Genomic DNA, 25,921 nt, shown 5'->3' with positions numbered 1-25,921 from the left:
AGCCTCCAGTCTTCTAAGATGAGGTAACAGGAATAAGTCCAAGGTAACTAGGACTAACAGGGTCGTCCAATATAACTAGGAGTTAAGCAGCTATTCCTCCATAATCGTTTCTGCTGCCTCATTTGCTACACCCACCCACCCACACACACACCTGAGACCCAAATTAAAGGGAAATAACTGACAAAAAATGAATCTTTGTTGCCTGCATGAATCAAAGAAAAATAATTGACCAAAAAAAGCACAGTAATTTAACATGCAGCTTTCGATTTGAAATTTTCAAAGCTTTTAAAAAGGCTACCCACCCTTCAGCTTTCTACCAGGTTCCCTCCAATGTATAACCAACCAATCAGTTGGGGAAAATGCAGTGTTTTAGTCAACAGTCTGGGTGCAGATCCCCATCCCATTAAATCTATCTCTCTTGGATCAGTAGAAGAAGCAAAAAAAAAAAAAAGTGACTCAGAAAATTTCTTCTCTTTTCCCGCCTTAAATTCCCCATGCAGTTCTCATCTATGCAGCTTTATAAAACAACCAAGTAGAGGGCATAGGATTCACATACTCTTCACTTCTTTCCTGAGATGATTTATGCTTCTTTAATCTTACCTGTTGTTGCAAATTCAAACCTCTTCCCTTCATCTTCTGGTAGAGTGTCACATTTAAGTGTACCAAAAATATGCATTTATTTAAATGGTGCTTGAATTCCTACATTAATAGTTCCATAGCTCCACACTACTATGAAAAATGTCAATTTTTAAAATATTGATGGAGTGGGTAGTGACTTTAAGCATGGATCCTCACCATCACATGAATAACCTATTCAAAGCTACTGTGTATAAAAAGTAACATATATAGTCGGTCCTCCATATCCATGGATGCTTTATCTATGCATTCAAACACCCATGGCTTGAAAATATTTTAAAAATATAAATTCCAAAAAGCAAACCTTGATTTTGCCATTGTATATAAGGGACACCACTTTACTTTGCCATTCTATTTAATGGGACTTGAGCAACCACAGGTTTTGGTATCCACAGGGGCTCCTGGAACCAAACCCCAGTGAATACCAAGGAGTCACTGTATAATATCCCTTAGTTACTTTCAGTTGGATGGGTGTTAGTAGCCTTGTACATAATTCTGTTTCAACTGGATGTTTTGGACTACAGTTTCCACAATTAATGACTGCTGGCTATCCTTGCTAGTTCTGATGGGACTTGTACACCAGCATATCTGGAGTTCACCAGATACTCTGTTGCTCTAGCTGAACTGATGGCCTATCCATCAAGTTCATCTAAACCAGCTTTGGGAGTTAACTGATGACGAGAGACTTTGGCACCCCAAGGAATGTTAAAATTTTCATATAAACTCCCTGGAACAAAGACAGCTACTTTGCTGCTGTATTTTTTGGTTGCAACAAAAAAGTCACTGGTGCAAGGGATGAAAAAAAAGCAAGAGTCTTTTTAAAAATGCAGACTGCTGAAACTATCATTCATAGATATTCTGTTTAAATACAACATATCTAGTTCTACATTTAAAATTTAAATATTAATACATAAAATGTTATTCTTCAATTAACATTTTAATGAGACTTATGTTGACTTTGCACAGTATAAAATTAATAACATTAAATAATTAGATGACTTATATGTTTAATATTCAACAAGTGTTCTTTTTTGCTTTGGAAAGGGACTGCAGTATCTCTTCACAGTTTCTTTAAACTAGGTCAGCATATGAAGGACAGTTACCATCTTTCACTTTCAGTGGGTTGATTTTATTTACCTATTCTGTAATTGGCCTTGGTGTCATGGGGCATTACATTATTGTAATTAAGGTATCAATCTTCTACAGATTTTAAGCTGCATTTTGAATATAAATCACATAATGACTGTTTATCTAAATGGTGCAATTACAGCATAGTTGTATCCAAGTCTACATGTTTTTGTATGATTATCCACCCCAGGTATGGAGAAATTGAGCTGACCAGCAAGTCTTCTTGAGTTGTTTGTTCAGTAAACAGGCCAAGGACATAATCTGTCCATGCTAGATATGCTAGTCCAAGCATAGAGATTGCCCAGTACCAACTTTGGCTATATCCTTGCCAAACACCCTCTAGCAATAAATATCAGGGAGTCCTTCTGTTACATCTCTCTGGTTTTCAGTTAGCATTAGAGAGTAACTAATGCGTTCAGATCTTTTCCACTGCCACTCCTTTGAAATATTTGTTAACCATATCTGATTATTAAAGAGAAAGTTAATAACTTCCATCTGAAGGTTATATATTCTGCTGAAATGAGGCCAGTGAAACTCAAAGTTGGCTCTAATTTGTTTTCAAACTTTTATATAGCTCTCAAAAGCAATCCTACTTTTGTCATCGTGGTCTTATTTGTCATGCCAGGTTTCTGAAGTAAAGATGTTGAGATTGTTTTACTACTAATATGAAAACTAAGTGTCGTGATTCTGTTTTGGATTTTGATATCAAATGCTTCTCAGCCTGTGACATTTTAATGCAGTTTGTCTTTTCAAATAGATTTACTTTCTAATGCACGAGACAACAGGACTTTGCTCATCAGACAGTGCATACATTTCAGATCAGTTGTTACCTGAAATATTATCATAAGGCGCAAGAAAACACACGATTTAAGTTGCCTTTCATGAACATAATTAAGAATTAATAAGCCTGTACCAGTGGCTAGTCCTCAGAATTTCCACTGTTTTGCCTTTTGTGACCTGTGTTATTAAAAGTCCATTATTTTTACAGACTTTATTAAATTGGATCTTATTAAAGCATTCTATATTTGCATTTGGTCTTTCATAATTCATTATTATTATGACATTTACTTTTTACCATCAGATCTGAAAACATATCATAAGCTACCCTTTTCTCTTGAAAGAAATGCTAATTTCAAACAGTCCTCTAATGGAAGAGAAAAGCTTTATCAGTTTTTTCATTTATTCAGGATCGTGTTAAGAATACTAATGCCAGACTTCAATATGCTAATGGATGAAAGCTTTTTTTGTCAAAAGCTTAGAATTATTGTTTTTAGACTGCACTGTTAAGGGGGCAAGTAAAGAAGAGTAGTAGTACATCCAGAAACATAATTCTAGAACATATTTCCTTGACTGTTAAAACTATTCCTAATTAACCTATTGAAAAATACTCTAAAATATTATCTCCAAGTGTAAAATGTCATATCTAATTCATTGTTTTAAAACTCTGCACCCACAACTTTTGTTCTGTACAATTTTCCCCCAGTGATATCAGTAACCTTCAGCTGGTGATACTGAGTAAAGGGCTCATCTACAATTCCTGCCTTTATACAGGTTCATAGAATAATACGTGCTTGATTGTATCTCCAGAGTGGTATAAATCTCCCATGGAGAAACAGATTAAATGGAATCATATAGTAAAACATCCATTGCTTAATCATGGGATCAGTTCATCCATTCAATATAATGGGACTAACACATACCAATGTTTCTCAGAAATGAGTTGCTTCTGTGTTGAAAGGTTAATAGATTGCTTCAGGTAGTAGACATGAAGTGTCATTGCGTGAAAGCTTCAACCCTAAAATTGAAGGGAGAGTTGACCGATTTAAAATGAAAATGACACAAACAAGTAACCCCCACAACTTCACACACAGTAGCAACTCTTTCTGCTCCCAATCATGTAGTCTATTTGATTTCTGTGTTGGCCATCCAGGGATGTCTACATCAGCTATCATCTGCTGAGTTGTCTGAAGAATGTGTCTGCAACAAACAAATTGTTGGACTCACAAAAATCAGTAAGTCACTCTTTGCTTCAAATCTTATTAGATGCCAAACTTTCCTACAATTTTTGGTTCTGCTCTGTTTTTTATTCCTGATTTTCAGTCATCTGTGACTATCAAACATAACTTATTTTGTGTGATCAATTTCCTCCTGGTCATCAGGAGGAAGTCCACCCTTCAACACTCCTTTTCTGTCTCTGTGGACAACATTTTTATTCAACCAGTCCAGCAAGCCCGCAGTCTTGGTTTTATCTTTGATTCTTCTCTGTCATGTATGCCTCAGATCCAGACCACAGCCAAGGCTTGTAGATTCTTCTTATACAACATTGCCAAAATCCGACCATATCTCTCCACTTCTACTGCCAAGATTCTGGTCCATGCCCTAGTGGTATCACGACTTGATTTCTGTAACATCCTCCTGGCTGGGCTTCCTCTTTCTCACCTCCGTCTTTAATTTCTGTCCAGCATTCAGGTGCCCGCATTATCACATCCGCCCAGCGCTCTGACCATATCTCTCCTTTGTTGGCATCCCTTCACTGGCTCCCCCTCCCTTTCCGCATTCAGTTTGAGCTTCTGCTGTCAACGATTAAAGCCCTCCATGGGTTGGCCCTTCCTTTCTTATCAGACCTTCTTTCTCCTCACCTTCCCACGAGGGCCCTCCATTCTGGTAGTCAAGGTCGGCTGTCCCAGTCCAGGATTTTCTCTGCCCCATCTAGGATTCGCCCCTTTTCACTTGCAGTCCCTCACTCCTGGAACCTTCTTCCCCCGCAACCAAGGGCCATCACTTCTTTAACCAGCTTCAAAATGGAGTTGAAGACCATCCTGTTCAGAGAAGCGTTCCCAGGCATTGCATGATTGTCACTTGCTATTTGATATTCTTTTCTTGCCTGTCTTATTGAACCATTTCCTGTATTGATATGTATTTTATATGTATTATCCTATTATTTGTTAGATTGTATGCCATAGGCAGGTTTACTCTTTTATATTTATTGTTTTTATGTACAGCGCTGTGCAAATCTACAGCGCTATATAAATAATAATAATAATAATAATAATAGAACAGAATCTTTCAATTTCGTCTTCTTCTGCTTGCGTTATTAGAATATAAACTCAGATTATCATCATACATAATGGCTTTCCATGAAGCCTGATCAACATTATTCTGTTAGATTTGTGTTATATCCCCTGAACTTTTTACATCTTGCCTCCCTATAAAATCCACCCATTTCTTCATAGATTGTAATTTCCATTGTAAAACATTGTCATTATCTGAGCGGAAAAATCCTTTCTGTTTTAGCTCACTCATTCCAGTTATTGTGATGTTCATACATTTAATTTCTTGTTTCACAATTTTTAACATCCCTGATGCATGCTTCTCACATTCCACATTTGTTTGTTTGTTTATTTATTTATTTATATGCCACCTTATATGCATACAGCCTTGGGTCCAATGCCATAGTACCACCATGGGCCCTACATGCATAGTAACCCTAAAATTTAACTTGATATAAAAGAAAGAAAGAAAAACCAAGACAGTGAAGTATGCATCGGGGCAGGGTGCTCCTAATACCTAGTCCTGCAGTATCTTCATATACTTTAACATATGCACTCCGTTCTTGGGAACATATCTCTGTACTCTTGTTTAGAGCACATTCCTCTCATAGTTTAAATCAAACAAGGTCCCACGCACTCATGGTTTGTAGAATTTTTTTACTCCAGTTATTGGTGGTGTTATGCTGTCAAGTAATTTTTGACTTATGGCAACATTATGTGACCTTATCATGGGACTTTTTTTTTTTTTTGGCAAGATGTGTTCAGAAAAATTTTGGCTCTGCTTTCTTCTGAGGCTTTGAGGATGTGATTTGCCCAAAGTTACCAGTGGGTTTCCATGACAAAGCAGGGATTTGAACCCTGGTCTTCTGAAGTGCTCATTGATCAATGCTAATTTTTAAAACGTTTTACAAGAATTCTGTGATTTCTGAATGATCATGAGAAAATATGACTTGCCTCAGTATATATGACAACTCTGTGATTCCAGTGTCATAAGTATATGGTGTCATTTTCATACTTTTTGCCACGGCAACACATGGACCTTTGGCTTTTCAGGAGGACATAATTTACATAGGTGCAGAGTACTTTGGGGAACTGATATTGTAGTCCAGTTTTAACAGCAAGCTTTTCTCTGGTGAAATGGAAATAGTTTATAAAATCTTTATCCTCTTATAAATATTTATTTTTTTACAGATTTCTAACAATGTGCACAAGACACTTCGGTAGTGTTGTAGCTCAGACTATTCGAACTCAGAAGACAGATCAGTTTCCACTCTTCCTGATTATTATGGGGAAGCGATCGTCGAATGAAGTGCTGAATGTAATACAAGGTAGGGGTTGTGTTCTGTTGTGTATATATTCCTTATTGAAATGGTTAGGTACATTTTTGATAGTTCTCTGTCTGGAGCAAAAGTTGAAATTCATTCCCCTACAGATGTTAACACAACTGTGATGGTCCTCTGAGCACTACCCAGGTAGTAGAATCTGATTTAAAATCTTTATAATGAAGTTGACATAGTAAAACGCATAGGATATTTAATGGAAGCTAGTCGCACTGAGTTGAAAAAGGTTTACTCTTAAATAATTGGTCTTAGGATCAAAGTGTTAATAACCTAGTTATTGTGCTCCATTTTAACGTTTATCGTAGAACTGTGATGAGAATTAAATGGCCTAGGTTCTTGAGATAGTGTGAAAAAGAAACCCTTTGGGGGGCATTTTTTAGGACATTGAAGATAGCTACCTTATAAAATCCCAAATTTAAACCTTGGCTGTATCTGTACTGCAGCAGTAATCCTGTTTGACACCACTTTAAATACTGTAACTCAATGCTATGGAATCCTAGGATTTGTAGTTTGTTGTGGCACCAGAGCTCTCTGACAGAGAAGACTAAATATCTCACAAAATTACAAATTTCAGAATTCCATAGCATTGAACCATGGCAGTTAAAGTAGTGTTAAACTTCATTATTTCTGCACAGCAGATGCAACTTTGAAATATTTCTGATTTCAAGATTTGATTTGCCTAATGATCTGCTTTTGTGCATTAGGGGACACTCTCAGGCTTAAATATAATCAAAGCTGGAATATTCTGATTTTTAATATAGAAGCATCCAGGTACACAAAGATAAGACATCTCTGGTCTCCACTCCATCCTGATGCTATTTTGTAATATTTTCTCTTCAGTATCTTAGTTTCAGAAATATGAAGACACAAGAGAAAGCAGTAGTCCAGGAATAAATGTTTTCATTTAGTGTTGCATTCATTATACTTGCTTGCAAATTTAGGAACTTTTCTTTATAATATATCAGTCACCCAGTAATAAGAATAAGAATTTAAACATCTTTACTCATTATACCATATAAAAACCAGCCCCACTAGGTATCATTTTTGAATTATTTCTAGAATGATGATCTTTTCTTCTTTTTTTTTTAAAAAAATACTTTTAATAATATGAAGTTCAGCAATCTTTTTTGTTGCTAGGTAACACAACAGTGGATGAGCTAATGATGAGGCTGATGGCTGCAATGGAGATCTTCAGTGCTCAGCAGCAAGAAGACATAAAGGATGAGGTGAGAGCTGGACATCACTTCAGATACCTAATGAATTTAAAATAAAGACTTCTCTGCCTCTACAGATAATTACATTTCATACAACTACTGTAGATTGTTTGGCCTGTTACAGACTGCCAAAATAAAGCTGCTTCGGGTCTCTTTGGAGGTATGCTATTTAAATGATGCATGGGTCCTAAGAGTCCGGAGGTTGCGCCAAAGCCACACTCCATTCCTAAGCACTGGAGGGCAGCTTTGGTGCAGCTTCCGGATTCTTAGGATGCATGCATCATTTAAACAGCATACCTCCATAGAGACCCGAAGCAGCTTTACTTTGACAGTCTGTAACAGGCCTTAGTGCTATCTGTACTAGCCCTGATGCAGTATCAATTACATATATAAAGTTACCAAATGCTAAGGAAGATGGGGTCCTTATATCTTTAAAAATTGTAGAGAGGGCTTATTTTGGAAAGTTTTATATAAATGAGAGGGCTACTGTCTTGCTTTCTATTACGTCACATTAATAACATGATGCCCTTCTGTCTCCATGGTGAACCAGCATAGCCCTGCCGTAGTCAGGATCATCACTTTGAAGTTGTTGTGTATTTAAAAACAGAAGGTATCCAGAAGAAATGTGCACTTTAGAGCAAAAAATTAGTATATAGCATTCAAATAACTGAATTACAAAATTAAAGGGGGGGGGGGTAATCATAATATGATAGGGAGAAGAGCTATAGTTGGTTTTGCATACTTTTTAAATGGTAAAGATGAACTTTCCACACAGAGGTGCAATGGCAGTGGAGTGTTAAACTGGTAAGAATTATTATTATTATAAATATTATAGTTTATTTCTATAGCACTGTAAATGTACACAGCGCTATACATACAAATGATCAAATCAATAAAAATAAAACCTGCCAATGGCATACAATCTACAAAATATGTATAAAACAACAGGTAATAATATAAAATAGAATTGGTAAAAATAAGCAGGCAACAATTAAAAACATCAACATCAACCATCTAATCAAAAATCAGATAGATAATCACACAGTGCCTGGGAACGCTTCCCTGAACAGGATAGTATTCAACTCAGATTTAAAAGTGGTCAAAAAAGTGATGACCCATGTTCGTAGGGAAAGAAGGTTCCAGGAGTGAGGGGCAGCAAGTGAGAAGGGACGAATCCGGGATGGGGCAGCAGACCTTGACTACTAGAATGGAGGGTATGAGTTGGAATGTAAGGAGAGAGAAGTTCAGATAATGGAGTGCTTTAAGAAGTGCTTAAAAAAGACAAACTCAACTTCATAGACCTGATGGAGAATGGGGAGGAGAACAAAGTATTATGGTTGTGATAGTGTGCCCAGTAAAATCACAGGCATTTTCCGAAAGGCACATGTAATTTCCAAGAACATTCATCCAGTAATGCAATAACATCCAGTAATGCACAGAAAACATTATCTTTGAATATTGGGAGAATGAAATATTTTTTTAAAAAATGTGAAGAATGCTTTTCATTATTGCATCAAAAATTATCTAGAAATGCCCAAATATGAGTTCAGAGGGGGTTTTTTCCAGTTCATATTATTCCTTTAAACTTACTATTTATTTATTATAACAGATTTAAACCTCCATGCATCTATATAGATACCAGAGCTAAGAGTCACTCTTTTGTTAGCGTTTTAGAAAAATGCTGCTGGGTTTCTGTTTTTGCACTTAGAGTTTGGCTTCACTTCAAGGCATATGTTTCCATTTGATGAATGAAACTGTTATTCAACAAATATGTTGGGTAGTGGAACGGGGGAAAAACACCCAGAGAACCTATACAGTGTACAAATATATTTAAAACAATTAAATAGTTAAGATAATGCTAATTCCCAAGCAAGTCAACAACTTTCTCACTTGTATAAAAAAGAGAGTGCAATGATGGCAGGAGGAAGACTTGGCCAGCTCTAGGCAGCCTGCTCTGTGTTATCCTGGCTTCATGGATGGGTGGAAGAGTTGAACAGTTGAAAATGTGGTTTGGAAAATTGCCTCAGCTCTGATAAAATCCATTTCCTATCTCCCCACTAGTGGCCCCTTAGTGGCCTCCTAGTAGCCTGGCTTTAAGGACACCCCCCCCCCCACTCCCATGAAACTGGTTGTGTCCTCCTTTTGCCTGCTTCTTTCCTGCCACCACTGTCCCCAGCATAACTGTACTACTGTAGCAGTAGGATCTCAGCATAAATTATATTGGATATGTTCATGTAGTGAATTGAAGAAAAGCAACTGTGATGAGGATTTTCCCTAACTTTTCTCTTATCTGGTATAAAGTGTGGACTTTTGAGAGTTCTTGGGTCTGAACAAATTCATGGTTAGCCTTGAATGAGAGTGGCCCCAAGTTTAAAAAAAATCATGTTGTGCATATTGGGAGGTGTTCTTAAAACATTACACATATACTATAACTTGCGAAGGGACACAGTTTTAAAGGGACCCAGTTGTATTGCCTGTTTGCAGAGCCAGTTGCTCCAAATGTTCCTACTTTGTATTAACACTATTTTTTAAAAAGCTGTATAGCTTCAAATTGGTCTTGATCTCAGAAGCTATGTGGGGTCTGCAGTAGGTGATGTGCAGTTCTTGTATACTGTAGATTTAATTGATCTGTTCTCATATTATTTAATGAAATTGTCTAATACATCTAAATATATTAGAATAGCTATAACTCTGTTGTTGTGTGCCTTCAGGTCATTTCTGACTTGTGGCAACCCATGGGGTTTTCTTAGCAATATTTGTGCATAGCAGGTTTGCCTTTGCCTCCCTTTGAGGCTGAGAGAGTGTGACTTGCCCAAGGTCACCCATTGGGTTTCCATGGACAAATAGGGATTTGAACCCTGGTCTCCAAAGTCATAATGCAACACTCAAACCACTATACCAGGCTGGCTCTTAGTTATAACATTTCTGTTATTTAGCATTTTGTGAATTGGTAACATTGTGGATGATTGCAGGATTTTATGAAAGTTGATCACTGGATCAAATTCTTAAAGCAAAGCAGAGAAGTGGCGTCTCTGTTTTGGCTACTACTGTTGTTCTCTGTTAGGGTGAGCTGAGAATCACAGGATGTAAGTTCTGTAACTCATGAATTTGAGCCTATAACAATATTCCTTTTCAGTTAGAAAAGATTTTAAATGATTTTTTAAAATTAAACAGTAAAGGTATTTTACCAACATTATGTTTTTAATATGTCAAAATTTAGAAATAAGAATGTCAACATGAAAATATTTTGCTTCTAAGTACTATAGTTAAAATTATGGAACTGTTCTGAAATAAGGAATTTTCATTCTAACTTGAGGATCTTTATTTATTTTACTTTATTTTGTTTATGATATCATGTGTGTGTGTAAAAATCTTTCTTAGTTTTCACTATAAATGCCAGGAACACTGTGAAAAAAAAGTAGCTAATTTTTCTTTCATAATAATTAAAGCTGGAAAAAACAGTGTACATTACTACTCTTTCAAAGCAGCCTTGACAATATTCATATTCTCATTCATTACTGTGAAGGACTCTTAGCAATATGAGCAAGAGGAAGTATAACATCTTTCAAATCTGTCAGTGTTTCAGATGCACAAAAAATAGACACATACCTGGTATACAGTAGTGAGATGTTTATCTGCTACTTTCTAAATTGAGAATGACATTTACAAGTAATGAAGTACTTAGTTAGGAATCTGGAGTAATAGACGTGTTGCCATTCAAGATTATTGTTATCATCACTGAAGAGACATTGATTGACAATAATTCACTAAACACGTTATTCAGCCATTTAAATCTTGTATCTCGTTAGTACAAGATTTACTGATTTATTGTAGAATAATCTGAATGTAAGTTATCTGCGTTTATATCTAATATATACATTTTTCTTGCTTGTTTCCATCTAAGTCATTCACAATGAAAATGCCTTTAATTCCTTTGTACTCAATTGCAATTTTAATTATGAGGGTTGCAAAATTAAAATCGGTGCTAGTATGTCACTGAATATTTTATTGCATTTTGAGAACAAGGAGTCAAAATACACACACACACACATTTAAAAAAACTGATTTTTTCAGAACTCGGAAATTCAGGTTACACATTTGTTCAGTTTGCTTTAAAATACTAGATCATATGTTATCTCGGCATGCAACTTTAAGGACTCTGGCCACCATCTTTTGAGTTCGTAGAAAGTAATGGGTATATCTGCCTAAATCATGTGTTTGCAAAGCAAAGGTGGGCAGAGTCTGGCCCATAGGCTACAATCAGGGCCATTCTTATGGTCCCCGGGGGGTGTCTATTTTTTGGAGGGGGGGATCGTTCTTTTGCCCCCAAATAGCTTCTACGGGGGTTAGGGGAGATGTTTTCCATATGTATGGTATCTGCATCTCTCTCTCTCTCTCTCTCTCTCTCTCTCTCTCTCTCTCACACACACACACACACACACACACACACTCCTTTTTACATATCCTGGAAGCAGAAAAATAAACTTCAAATCATGAGTGCAACAAAGTGGCTACTCATTTAGCAAAACTCCCAATAGCCCTGTTAAGATATCTTGCGGGATTATGTGAAGCCTGCAAGTAGAGGGGTGAGACCATGTTGTGGGCTTTTCATTCCATATTCTCTCAGCCTCTTAAGAGCACCTCATCAGATTCACACAGAGAGTTTGGGGACTGAAGGGACAGGGGAGGATGGGGAATGGACAGGTGAGGATGTCGAAGGAAAGCTGGTACATGCATTTTCCTTCTTCTGCCCTTTTATTGTCCTCATGTGCTCAGACGAGTGGGCGAAGGTCTATCATAGAATTTAGCTCAGGTTCGAGGGCTCATTTGAGGAATGGACCAGTTTTGTTGCTCAGAATGACTTTAAGAAGACTAGAATTCACTAGGTAATGTGCCAGATAGAGAGTATGTATTGGTACAATCTGTATTTTATGTACTTAAGAAGAGGCGTTGGCATGTGAAGCAAAATATTGTTTTTCATCTGTTTGCTAGTTAACATGTAACGTTATTTTGTAAAACTTGTTCCTGACAGTTTGTGTTTAAAGAGCAAGTCCTTCTTTTCTCACAATGACCTTACTACTCTTAACATAAATGTTCTTTCAAAATGTGACAATAGCAAGCAGGATACAGATTCCGGTTTCTGTTACTGTTTTGTTAGTGGCAACAGTAAGTCATCCTAAACCACAAAAGCTAAACAGAAAGTTCTTCTGAGGTTTTTGGTAGCTTTTTTTAAAAGTCAATATGCATCCTTCTATTGTACACTGAGTCACTAAAGATGGTTTTGTCTATATAGGCAAGACATAATTCTGCTGAGCAGGGCCAGGCGTCAGTCAGTAGTGAGGCAGTATACACACTTCGGCAGATTTATATCTTGTATATCTAAAACTCTAAGATACAAATAGATATATAACCTAACATACTTAAGCATAGCATTTAACAGTGCACACACTTATGGGGCAAGATGTTTCACAATTACAGAAAAGCTCATGGAATGGGAGATACAGTACTCACAGCCTTGCTGATATTGAGAAGAAAACAATTGGATTTGCACTGATACCATTTGGACACTGTGTCATTTCTAGATGCTATTTTGGTCAATATCCAGCCAAGGTTGTTGGTTCCCCCTTCCCATTTAGAGCTGAAAAGCCTTGGGAGTCACCTGGTGAACTTTGGAAAACCAGAGAAGTTTGGTTTGCATATGGGCCACTTTTTCCATACCTATGTTCTTAGAAAACTAAAGCACATGCCACTGTTAAGGGGAAAGGGCAACAGCAGCGTGAGTAGGTGAATTATGTATTTTAGATTGTGTTCTTCATGCTCAGTAAGGGTTTCATACATTTAAAAGGCAGATCAAGGATCTAATATCGGTCATAGAAGTGACCTTGGGCATGTCACACTCTCTCAGTCTCAGAGAAGGACAATAGCAACCCCCCTCTTAACAAATGTTGTCAAGAAAACCCCATGATAAGTTTGCCTTAGGGTTGCCATAAGTTGGAAATGACTTGAGGGCACATAACAGCAAACATAGAAGTCACCCTGCTACCTCACTGTATATTGCTGTCCTCTCAAACAGGATTAGTAGGGACATTAACTATTGTGGATTGTATTTCTGTCATAGGATTCTCTACAGTACTTTTTTTTTGCCTGAGGCAGAGCAACAAATTGTATTTCCTCCTGTTCTTAGCCAAGAACCAAAGGAACAGGGAATCTTTTCGCTGAATTTGTATGCACCCTTTTCTTCAAATCAAATCAATGAATTTCCTAAAAAAAAAAAAAAAAAAAATAGTAACACTTTCCAGTAACCTTAATGATTTGTGACTGTGTATATAATTTAAATGCCTTGACTTAATGAACGTGTATCCAGAAAAATCGGGTGATTAAAGAGGGATGTGTGCATGGGTGAAATGGGTGTTCTGTTCTGCATGAAGGATTATCAAAATTTAATGGGAATGATAGTCTGGGTTAATAAATATACAGTGGATAACTGTATATAATAATCTGAATATGTCCAAGAACATGGGGGTTCCCTGTCTGTCACCTAGATGAGTCCCTAACTGGAAAATCTGCTGCTCTACAATGATAGTCCATGCTGCTACTGTGTATTTGGAACCAGAATTGCTGGTGATAAATATTTAAAACTAGAACAGCTTGGGAGCTTGATACTTGAAAGCATGCCTGTTCCTATATATGCCTGCCCAAGATTGAAGTCTGCTGGAGGAAATTTCCACCAGGGAAACAATACATTGTGTACCATTGGAGGCAAGGGAGCAACGCTGTGTGAGGATATGAGAAAGGGCCTGTTGTATTGTCTGTACTCTGCACAGTGATAAGATCTTTTGGGAAATTAGCTGAATTGGATAAGTGACAGAGGTTGTTGAACAGAATACTTTAAGATTGCTACATTCTCATAGTTTTCCAAATTTGAGAAAAAAGCATTGAATCTGCAAATGTGCAGGTCCAGATTATTAAATTTCAAGTAACTGAAATATTTTATATAAATACAGGTACTATTATTTCCATTGTGAGTCACAATTAGGTACTTTTCAGTCCCACAACAGGGGCTTCCCAAAATTTTTGAAAACCATAGGTAACTAAATGGCTGTGGATTGCATTGTAATATAGGACCTGAACAGACAGGCCGAAATAAAGCAGATTCGAGCCACTTTGGAGGTGTACTGTTTAAATGATGCACGCATCTTAAGAGGCCAGAAGCCATGCCGAAATTGCGTTCTGGTCCTTAGGACTGAAGTGCCGATTAAGTGTGGCTTCCAGCCTCTTAGGACGTGTGCATCATTTAAACAGCACACCTCCACGTGTGCATCATTTAAACAGCACACTACTTTATTTTGGCCTGTCTGTTCGGGCCCCTTAATAACAGTAAGGTTCTCTTGGATATAGTAATAATGTCCTTGAGAGGATATGAGCTAGAGTCAGTGGCCATTTCTGTCCCTAGAGGAACCAATTGAAGTTGGGCAACATAACTGCCTCTAATTTTAAAATGTTGGTGAGTAGATCTTAGGTGGAAACAGCATGAGAAACACCAGTCATTTATTAAACTTTTTGTGTTTAAGGAGTGTACGGTGTTAAAAAGATATGTCCACAGCTTCAGTGTTTACATTTGGCTTTTAACTTGACTGTTGATGGAAGATTCTGGCATTGCATGATAGGCAAGAACGGAGCATGAATTTGTCACATATGAAACTAATGAGAAGAGATCCATGATTAAACAATGGTATTACAATTCAACACACCTGTTTTGAGCCTCCTTTATGCATTTTTCCTCTTTTGCCTGAGGAAGAGACTTCTCAATGGATTACAGTAACACTTTTTGACAAGCTTATACAGGGTGGAGTTCCTATGTACTGACAGGGCCCATTTGATGATATCTCGATAATGCATTCTTTTTATTTTTGCTGTCAGAATTTATTACTGTAAAAGCATTGACTGTTACACAGCTGGTCTGACTTGTCTACATTTTAAAGTTAAGTAACAGTAGGTCTAACTTAGTGTTTATTTTTCTTGTTATGCAACATTTAACCCTCATTGCTTTAGGATAAGATGCATGGAAGATATATATTGTCCTAAAATTGCTTGAAAAAAACTTCCTTTATTTGCTAATCCAGGTTGACAATATCTATTCACTTTGACTTCCCATTAGATAGTATTTCACTCGTATTCTAGAAAATCATAGTTGTTGGTTTTCTTTCAGCAGTGGAAATGAGAGTATCAGTGCTAAAGGCCAGGAAAGATTGTTCTAAACCATCTAAGTTTGTACATTTTATAGGCTGGCTTTCCATATGTGTCAGTTAAATCCCAATTTGTGTTGAAGTTATTGATCTGGAATATATATATATATATATATATATATATATATATATATTCAAAAAGAAACATTAACTTCACAAAGTAGCTTATTCTGTCAGGTATTCTACTTTTACAAATAGGTTTCTTGATTTTTCTCAGTTTTTCTTAATACACTGCTAGGTTTTTTTTTATAAATACTATAAATTATAAAAAGTGTTGCATAATCATACTTGTATGATTCAACTTTAGTCAAACAGAATATTTTCTTGTGGGAAAACAATATCTTTATCTGAGAGTATGGGGTGACTGGACATTTGGAATGTAGAAATGTCTTCCAGAACTATCTCTATATCTCACAAAATCTATTATTCATTTTTATCTCTTTATATTGTTTACGTTTCCTAAGTTTACAATTCACCCTTTTCTACATAAGACAATAATGTCCCTAGCTGTTTATTTTATTGCATGGTAAAAATGTCTTGCATAATTTGGGAAAGACCAGCTCGTGCTTGTCTGTGCAATACATTTAGTGGTGGTGCAGACACTGTTTAATATTTTTCAATATTAATTTCTGCCACTTGCCTCTAACATATGTACAATTGGCCCTCTGTAGCCACAGATTCTGTATTCACGGATTCAACCTTTTTTTTAAAAAGACTCCAAAAACCAAACCTTGATTTTGTTTTTTTGTATAAGGGACACCATTTTACTACACCATTGTATATAATGGGATTTGGTATTCATGGGAATCCTGGAATCAAACTCTGGCAGATACCAAAGGCCCACTGTATACATTGTATTTTATGATTTACAAAATTGTACCATGTACAAAAGTACACCTTCCATAAAAAGATATAGGGAATTGAAATGTGTCATATACAGTCTTAATAAGAAAACCTAGAATAATCCAACTAGACTTTGACAGTTACAGATTAATTTATAAGTGTTATACAACTTTCTTGCATTCATATGATTGTACTCTTAAGTCAAGATATGAATAGCTTCTGTATGTAGAGACAGCCCTTTCATTCTTCCATTGTGCAATACCATATTTAGACACCCACTGTGATTGCCATATTTAGAACAACCATTAATGTTAAATCATGGTTTGAAGTTGGTTTAATATTATGTCTTGTTCCAAAGCTAGTTGCCATTGTTTTTGCTTCATATGTCATAGGAAATTATGTTTAATTGAATACTCCCTGGTTTAAGAACAGTTTGCCTGAAGAGGCAAAGGGACTTTGTGAACAGGAAACATTTTATTAATATAAAATAATAAATAATAAAATCTTTATTTATATCCCGCCCTTCCAAAAAGATCAGGGCGGCTTACAAGTGCGAACAGGGCACAAATACAAGTTAAAAACATACATAACACAGCATCAATACAAGAATAACAATAAAAACAATAAAAAAGCCCCATTAGCCCATCCTCATGGCCACGGAAGAGGAGGGAGGCCCGCAGGATGTTTAGTCGGGGAATGCCTGCTTAAATAGGAAGGTCTTAAGATCCTTCCTAAATTGGGCCAGGGTAGTAGATGAGCGGAGCTCGGTGGGCAGCGTGTTCCAAAGGGCAGGGGCAGCTGTGGAAAAGGCTCTTCTAGAGGTAGAAGCTAGCCTAGCCCCTGGCACCTTCAGCAATTGCTGCCCAGATGTTCTGAGGGTGCGAGGCGGATTGTACGGGGAGAGGCGGTCCTTCAGGAATCCTGGGCCCAAGCCATTTAGGGCTTTATAGGTAATAACCAACGCCTTATATTGAGCTCGGAAGCGTATAGGCAGCCAGTGAAGATCTTTAAGTATAGGTGTTATATGGCTGGTCCTGGTCGCACCAGTGACCAGCCGGGCTGCCATATTCTGTACCAATTGGAGCTTCCGAGTTTGGTATAAGGGTTGCCCCATGTAGAGTACATTGCAGAAGTCTAATCTCGAAGTTACCAGGGCGTGTACAACAGTTTCTAGGTCCCTCCGGTCCAGGTATGGGCGCAGCTGGCGGATCAGCCGAAGCTGATGACAGGTGGTCTTGACCGTCGCATTCACCTGAGCAGTTAGATGAAGCGAGGAATCAAGAAGCACTCCCAAACTGCGCACGGAGTCCTTCACAGGGAGCGTGACCCCGTTCAGGACAGGTGGAACCACCGCCATTCCCGGACCGGGGGAACCTATCACTAGTAGCTCCGTTTTCTCTGGATTTAGTTTGAGTCGGTTTTTCCTCATCCAGTCCATTACTGACTCCAGACAGGCCCTGAGAGGAGAGACGCCATCCCCGGTCACTGCATCAGTCGGAGACATAGAGAAGATAATCTGGGTGTCATCAGCGTACTGATAACCCCGCGCCCCATGTCTCCGGATGATCTCTCCCAGCGGTTTCATGTAAATGTTAAATAGCATGGGAGACAGAATGGCTCCTTGAGGGACCCCAGTTTTAAGGGCCCGCTCGCTGGAGCACACGTCTCCCAGCTGCACCATCTGGGACCTCCCAGAGAGGTAGGACCGGAACCACTGGAGCGCAGTGCCCCCGATCCCAACCTCCGCCAGGCGCCCCAGAAGGATACCATGGTCTATGGTATCGAAAGCCGCTGAGATGTCCAAGAGCACCAACAGGGACACGCTACCCCCGTCGATGCTCAGACGGAGATCATCGACCAAGGCGACCATGGCCGTCTCAACCCCGTGACCCGCCCGGAAGCCAGTTTGAAATGGATCCAGATAATCAGTTTCATCCAAGATCGCCTGAAGCTGGATCGCAACCGCCCTCTCGATCACCTTCCCCAAAAATGGTAGCAGCGAAACAGGCCGATAATTATTATGTACCAGGGGGTCGAGGGAGGGCTTTTTTAGGATCGGTCTTACGGTGGCCAATTTTAGATCCGATGGAAACTGCCCATCCCTCAAAGAGGTGTTAATTATCCGGTGTAGCAATGTCGTTACTACCGGTCCCCCCTGGGCCGCTAACCACGAGGGGCAGGGATCAAGAGAGCAGGTCGTCTTCCGAACACTTCCGAGGATCTTGTCCACATCCTCGGTACTCACCAACTCAAACTGATCCAGTGTAACACAGTCCACGGAGGCTCTGGACACTTCTACCCTAGGCCAAGAAATTATTGTTGGGCCTTTGCCTGTAAACAATCTTTGTGTTTCACTTTATAATACAGTATATCCCATTATTTTTGTTCCAAAACACAGAAAGCATCAATCACTTCATGGATTTCTGTATCTCAGGTTGCTTTTAAACGACTGGACTGGGAGCTCAAAACAAACAAACAAACCCTCAGAACACACACACACAAACACATACCCAATGAATATGGTTATTGAGGAAAGGAGGCTATCTGGGGATAAAGTAGATTTTGTTAAGACTGTTAAAGGTTTTTTGAAAAATCTTTTTTCAATTGCAGTAGCAACAATCCTGGCAAGCTTTTTGGAATAAAAAAAATCTGTGCTTAAAGATAGTATACAAAACTATGAGAATATCATTCATTCATTTGGGCAGCTTTTATATCTATCTCACTAATGCACATGCACACAATTATAAAATGTACATGACTGTCAGCTTTAGAAGAACAAATTAATGTTTCCTATTATGATGTTTTGTTTATACAAGCTTGGTGTTTTTTCTTTAACACTCCCATGATTAGCTGCAGGCACTAATCGTTTTTACTTCAGGTGTGGTTCAATCTAAGCTATGAAATAGATACTCATACTTTCCAAACACAGAAATATGTAAGATGAATGCCTTGTATTTCAGGGTATTATGACCTATTTATTGCTGTGAGGCTTTTTTTAAAAATGACTCATATCTCCAACCTTTAATTGATCCAGAGATTACTAATGGTAAAACATGACCCATGAAACAATGTTTTGCGTGTTAAATCTGTAGTTCTTAAGAATTGCAGATTTTTATACTTTGCCACCAGTGCCAAATAAGAAAATTCTTTACTTAACATATATTAAATTGGTTGGGTGGGGATGTTTTTCTATTTTCAATGAATTAAGAAACATTGATAGTATTAACATAACTATAGATTATTTACAAAAACTTTCTCTGTGTCATTGTGTATCAATGTATCAAAGAGAAAAGACTTTTGAGGACTTCTAAAGTGGGACTGTATTGAAAGACAATGAATGTCAGTGACAATTTTGTTTCTGAATACATCTGAAGTAGACGTAAATCTACAAAAGCTCATGCTGCCACCTTCTTACTTTCTTTAGTCTCAAAGGTGCTACAAGATCTGTCTTGATTTTGTTTCTGTTACAGATAGGTTAGAAGACAAGTTGTAGCATTTTTAATATTTTCACAGAATGAACAAGAACAGGATTTTGATTACCAGACAGTTCTTGTTCTATATGGGATTTGACTTCAAACCACTACTTCAGGATTAGCACTACTTTTTTACAGTTTCGTCTCTCTCTTCACTGCTAAAATGTACTCATGCCTTTCCCCAGCTGGGCAAGGTTTCGCTGCTAAATATAATAAAGTGAGAGACTGGAACATTTCTCATAATGTGCTTCTGCAGATATTTATTCCTAAATATACTCAAAATGAAGTATGTATTTATGGTTGTTGTAATGTGCCTTGAAGTCAACTCTGATTTATGGCAACCCTATCCTAATAAATAATAATAAATAATAAAAATTTTATTTGCATACCGCCCTTCCATCGATCAGGGCGGTGAACAACACAATAACAATACAGAAACACCATAAAAATACAATACAGTCATATTAAAAACAAAATTAAAACACCATCAGCCGATCACCATTGTCATCGGGGGGGGGGGGGGAAGACCAGCTGGAACTTCATTCGGGGAATGCAGATTGAAATAAGAAGGTTTTTAGTTCCTTCTTAAACTGGGCCAGGGAGGTGGCCGAGCGGAGTTCTATGGGCAGCGTATTCCAGAGGGCCGGGGCGACGATGGAATATGACCTCCTCATTGTGGAGGTTAGTCTAGCCCCTGGGACCCTCAGTAGTTGCTGCCCAGAAGTTCTGAGGGTGCGGGGCGGAATGTATGGAGAGAGGCGGTCCTTCAGGTATCCTGGGCCCAAGCCATATAGGGCTTTATAGGTTATCACCAACACCTTGTACTGTGCCCGGAAGCGGATGGGCAGCCAATGCAGATCTTTGAGTATAGGTGTAATATGACTGGCCCTGGAAGTACCAGTGACCAGTCTTGCTGCCATATTATGTACCATCTGTAGCTTCCGGGTATGGTATAAGGGTTGCCCCATGTAGAGCGCATTGCAGAAATCCAATCGAGAGGTTACCAGAGCATGTACCACCGTTTCAAGGTCTCTCTGGGCCAGGTATGGGCGCAGCTGGCGAATAAGCCGAAGCTGATAACAGGTGCTCTTGACCGTCGCATTCACCTGAGCTGTAAGGTGAAGCGATGAATCAAGAAGCACCCCCAGACTGCGCACGGAGTCCTTCACAGGAAGCGTGATCCCGTTCAGGACAGGTGGAACCACCGCCATTCCTGGACCAGGGGAACCTATCACAAGTACCTCCGTTTTCTCTGGATTCAGACTGAGTCGGTTTTCCCTCATCCAGCCCATTACCGACTCCAGACAGGCCACGAGATCCTAGGGTTTTCTTGGCAAGATTTATTCAGAGAAGGTTTGCCATTGCTTTTCTCCAAAGCTGAGAGAATGTAAGTTGCTTAAGGTCACCAAGTGGGTGTCCATGGATAAGTGATGGTTTGAAGCATGGTCTCCCAGAATCCTAATCCAACACCCAAATCACTAAAATTATGCTGGTTCTGCATATAGGACTGTTAGGCGGGATACAAACCGCCATATAGTACGTATTCTATACGTACTAGGGTTAGGAAGGGGCGGTGCTTCTGCACCCCCCTAACCCTAGTACGTATAGAATGCGTACAACATGGCGGCGCCCCTTCCACATGGGGGCCGCCATGTTTACGTACTGGACGCATAGCGTCCAGACGTGTCGCGACGCCTATGACGTCGCGAATGCGCCAGCGGCGCCTCGCAACGTCATAAAGGCACCGCAAAAAGAAGCTCCGAAATGGAGCTTCTTTTTTGCTCTGCGCGGTTTGGCTGCTGCAGCTCCCGCACGGAGCAAATGGCGCCGGCGGGAGACCGCCGCAAAGCGGCGGTCTGTATCCCGCCAAAGTTTCCCAAGTTATTTTACAGAGAAATTCCTAAACACAGTACCTATAGAAAAAACAAGAACAACAAATAACAAAAAGGCAAACAGTAAATAAACGCAAGAGCCAAGTGCAGAATATAATTCAAAATTATATATTCAGCCGGCTAGCAGCCTATTGAAAGTTTTCATGCAATGATGGAATGCCCAGAGGAAGGCAGTCAGTCAGCTTTCTCTGGGGAAGGAATTCCAAAGCCTAGGCACAACTATGGAAGAGGACTGTCTTCAAGCTGGTCACACCTCAGATGATGGTGGGATACTTAAGAGGGCTTGTGTAATTGCGGAGATGGGTTTGCCATTGTGAACCAGCTAAACCTTTAAATAACTTGGTTTATGGATTTAAAATGGATAGCAATACTTCACATTGAGCTTAGAATTAGGCCAGAAGGCATGCTTTGGGAGTTACTAGTAAAATCAGACAGTCCTGGAGACTTTAACCTTTGCAAGCAGATGGAACATTTATGCTGGTGCTAAAGCTGTTACTGAATAAATATGATATATAGGTACCTTTTCAAATTTGCTTAGCAATGGAGTCTTTAGTTGTGGTATCCTTGAAGCAAAAAAATCAGAGTGATTTTTCTCCCCATCCCTGTACCTAGAAGTCATTTTTTTGGAAGCAAGAGAAAGTTCCCTGTTCTGGAATCTGTTGCCTGAAATACTACTTAGAATTGGCCCATGGTAAGGCCAGGACTCACTCCAAAGCAGCACTGCAGTACATTTGTTCGGTTACGTAGCAAGACCACTTCAAGATGATAACCTGCTTATATACCTCCTTTTGAAGAGAAGCTGCTGTTTTGCATTGTTGACTCATTTCTTCTTTGTAAGCCATAACACTCCCAGGATTTTGCTAGAGTATAATATAAATCTTGAAAATAAATCAATAAATAAAACAGTAGAAGCAGTCAAGGTATAAAGATGACTGACTCAAATGAAGTTTAAGAGTAGGAAAGAAGAAGAGGGAAGATGCTTAGCTTTCTTAGTAAAGCTGGTCCTTTTCCGGTGCTGTAAATGCTAAATATGATTGGTGGTAACTGCAGAAGAGGAATGTCCTTTGCCGATGCTCCAAGGGGCCAAGAAACCTTGGGAGTAGGACTGTTGCTGGCAGTATGCAAATATTTATTTTTGCAAGTATGAAAGGGTATAACAATTTTCTCTGTAATCTTTTCTTACACTGATGAAGTTCTGTACTGCAAATTGCTTGCTCTGCAGTGCAACATTAATCTTAATTAAAACATAGTATTTAAAAAAACTATGCAAATATTTTAGGTAGTTAAATCTCTTACTTGAGTAAACAATTTTCTATTGTCTAGCCAATGAACTTGATTACAAGGTGCATTTGCGTAGGAAACTGTTCACTTTGAAATAGAGGTTTAGCTCTGGCATTTCACATCTTTGTGAAGCAAGGCAGTCATGCATAATACATTCATACATTCCTGACATCCCTTTCATAGTCCATTGAAAAGGATAATTCCAACAGAAAGAAGAACTAAACGGAGGGAAATGCCTGATACTCTTAGTTGTCTTTCTGGAAAAATACAGTATCATACCAGCCAATATCTGAGAATCCAGCTGAGGTAAAACTAGCCTAGTCCCCAACAACGCTGTTCTTTTTTACCATACATGATAGAGTTCCATTTCCCAACTTGTGTTGAAAGTATAAAAGTCATTATAAAATCTGGTGTTAAAAAGCAGAGCCAGTGAATTTTGCAGTCATGGGTAAAAGGAGTCCTCGATGAATATGACAGTGTCTGCACCAACAGAGCCGATTCCAAAGCAGACATATCTTCATGCATGTATTCTCCTTGGTATTCTTTCCCAGTAATATGCTATTAATATCAGGCTATGAAGATTGAAATGTAACAATAGTTTTTTTAAAATTTTCTATTTCTATTTCTATTTTCTTTATGCACAAAATGTGTCCAGCTGCACATTAGAATAGTGCCTGCAGCTGAGAGAAAACTACTTTGGCATATTCAGATATCTGAAGAGCAGTCACAGAGAAGATAGAACATACTTGATCTGTGAACAATACAAGAAGTTATGTGTAAAAATAGCAGAGAAACAGGTTTGGACTTCCCAATGGTAGAAGCTGTTCAACAGTAGAATACATGGTAGAGAAGATAGTGGACACTACTTTACTGAAAGTTTATAAGCAGAGGCTGGACAGCTGAAGATGCTACTGTTCAAGGGTAGGAAGAGTGTGGCCCTGGGAGCCAGATCACTCCCAATACTGATTTCCCAGTCCATGCCCCATAGACATCTTTGGACCCAGCTTTTTCTTTAAAAGAAGTGTGAATTCTTTATCCTAATAGACTCCAGAAGCAGCAGTTCACCTTCTGAAAGGGTTACAGAATACGCTGCACTGCTTAGCATTTTAAAATGTCTATTTTTCAAAAGTAAATAGATTAAGACATGTGAAATAATTTAGTATATTAAATCAAGGATGAGCAATTTTGGTGAGTTTGGAAGTCACCTGTAGACTTGGCCATTGGCTGACCTCTCCCACTGCCTGCTACTGAAATCCAGCAGAGCCGCAGCAATCTGATGTGGAAAAGCCCCACTTTCAGTTGTCTAAAAATGCACCCCCCCAAAAAAAACCCTCCCCATTCTGCATTTAGGATGCATATACTTGGTGGTTTTAGAGATATGTTGAACTCCTGGAAATCTCTCACAGGCTTCCAGGACTAAAATATCCCTCTGAAACAAGATACATGCCCCCCCACATGACTTATTTTAGCACTCACACAAGCATCATTTTGCTGCTGTCCTAGGAATTTCAGGTAAAGTGTTTATTTTCCATAAAACCTGGTCAAAATGTTCTGACATAGACAGAGCAGCTCTTTGACTGGCATGGGCTGTTGCGTATTTGGTCTTGATGTCAAGTTTCATCTCTCTTGCCCAAAGGTAGGAATATTCACACTCATCCTCTCAGCCTGTGCTGCCCAGATTTTAGTGGGCTGCAAGCAGAAAGCAAACGTACACCAGTGGTCTTATGTATGCAAAAGAGATGTCAGTTCTTGTAACTATGCATTCTGTACCTACAAGGCAGGGAGGCCTTGCATGAATGATAACTTATTACTTTATACTGTCTAGATAGAATAAATACTTTATCAGCCTAGGGTTTCAGTTTAATTCAGGGAGGGAGGCATCTTATTTGCAAAATTTGACTATCCCAAAGTACCGAGCTGTGTTCTCTAAAGCCAGATTTAATGTAATTCCTTCAGCGCTTCTAGAGGGTCGGTTCAGGGGAACCCCCTACCATGAACAGGTTTGTCCCTGTGGTGATGGATTTGTTGAGTCTTTAGAACACGTTTTACTCTTTTGCACTTTTTATAAAGATGAGAGGTCCAGATTAATTTCTCCCCTCTTGTTCAAGTTTCCGGGTAGACCAAACAGTTGGTATATGGAATACCTGTTGAACGATGCTAAGAAAAGCAAAACGGAAACAGTAGCTAAGTTTCTTTTTTCTGCTGTTAAAACACGTAAGTTTATGAGTAAAACTAATTGATCAGCTTGGTCCCTTGTGCTTGCATTTGGTATATCCAAATAAATACCCACCTAGGTCTTGTGTTCAAGGTTCCATATTATTCAATATATCCGAGAGTTTTCTGTATAATTATAAACGTTTATCCTATGAGCATGCTATGAATATCCATTTTATGGCTTTATTTTAACAAGTTTATGCATTTTAACGATTTAAATGTTTTAATATTTTATACGTTTTATATGTTTTATATACATTTTGTTGTTAATGGCCTGTTGGCTGAAATAAAGTTAATGAATGAATGAATAAATACTTTATTTAAAAGTTTTTTAAAAAGATGTCAGTGAAATTTTGAATATGAGCAAATGTAATGGAATTGGGGAAATTTGCTTAATGAACTTTCCAACTTTCTCCTCTTACTATTAACAATATTGTCACTAAACTGCATACAAAGTTAAAACACATCTAATATATACATATATGTTTTTAACTTCTCTGTGTTTGTACACACATGTGCAAAAATACATTTTTCACATCTGTTTTGCCTGATGAAAATGGGAGTGCTCTATAGATTCTTTAGCTAAGCTTTTTGGCCTAGACTG

General features: G+C 38.5%; 1 protein-coding gene across 1 annotated transcript in view; it reads left to right on the top strand.

The window, feature by feature from the left end:
- FAF1 (Fas associated factor 1) overlaps positions 1 to 25,921 on the top strand; it is a 225,901-nt gene that overhangs the window by 175,663 nt on the left and 24,317 nt on the right. Inside the window, exons 14-15 of the mRNA XM_089515109.1 lie at positions 6,006 to 6,142; positions 7,292 to 7,380. Of these exons, the coding sequence (XP_089371235.1) occupies positions 6,006 to 6,142; positions 7,292 to 7,380 (226 nt within the window). The remainder of the gene's footprint in view (positions 1 to 6,005; positions 6,143 to 7,291; positions 7,381 to 25,921) is intronic.

Source organism: Sceloporus occidentalis, unplaced genomic scaffold (genome assembly GCF_023333645.1).
Source record: "Sceloporus occidentalis isolate IW3139 unplaced genomic scaffold, rSceOcc1.0.p SCAF_3, whole genome shotgun sequence".
NCBI lineage: Eukaryota > Metazoa > Chordata > Lepidosauria > Squamata > Phrynosomatidae > Sceloporus > Sceloporus occidentalis.
This window is presented reverse-complemented; position numbering and strand designations above follow the sequence as displayed.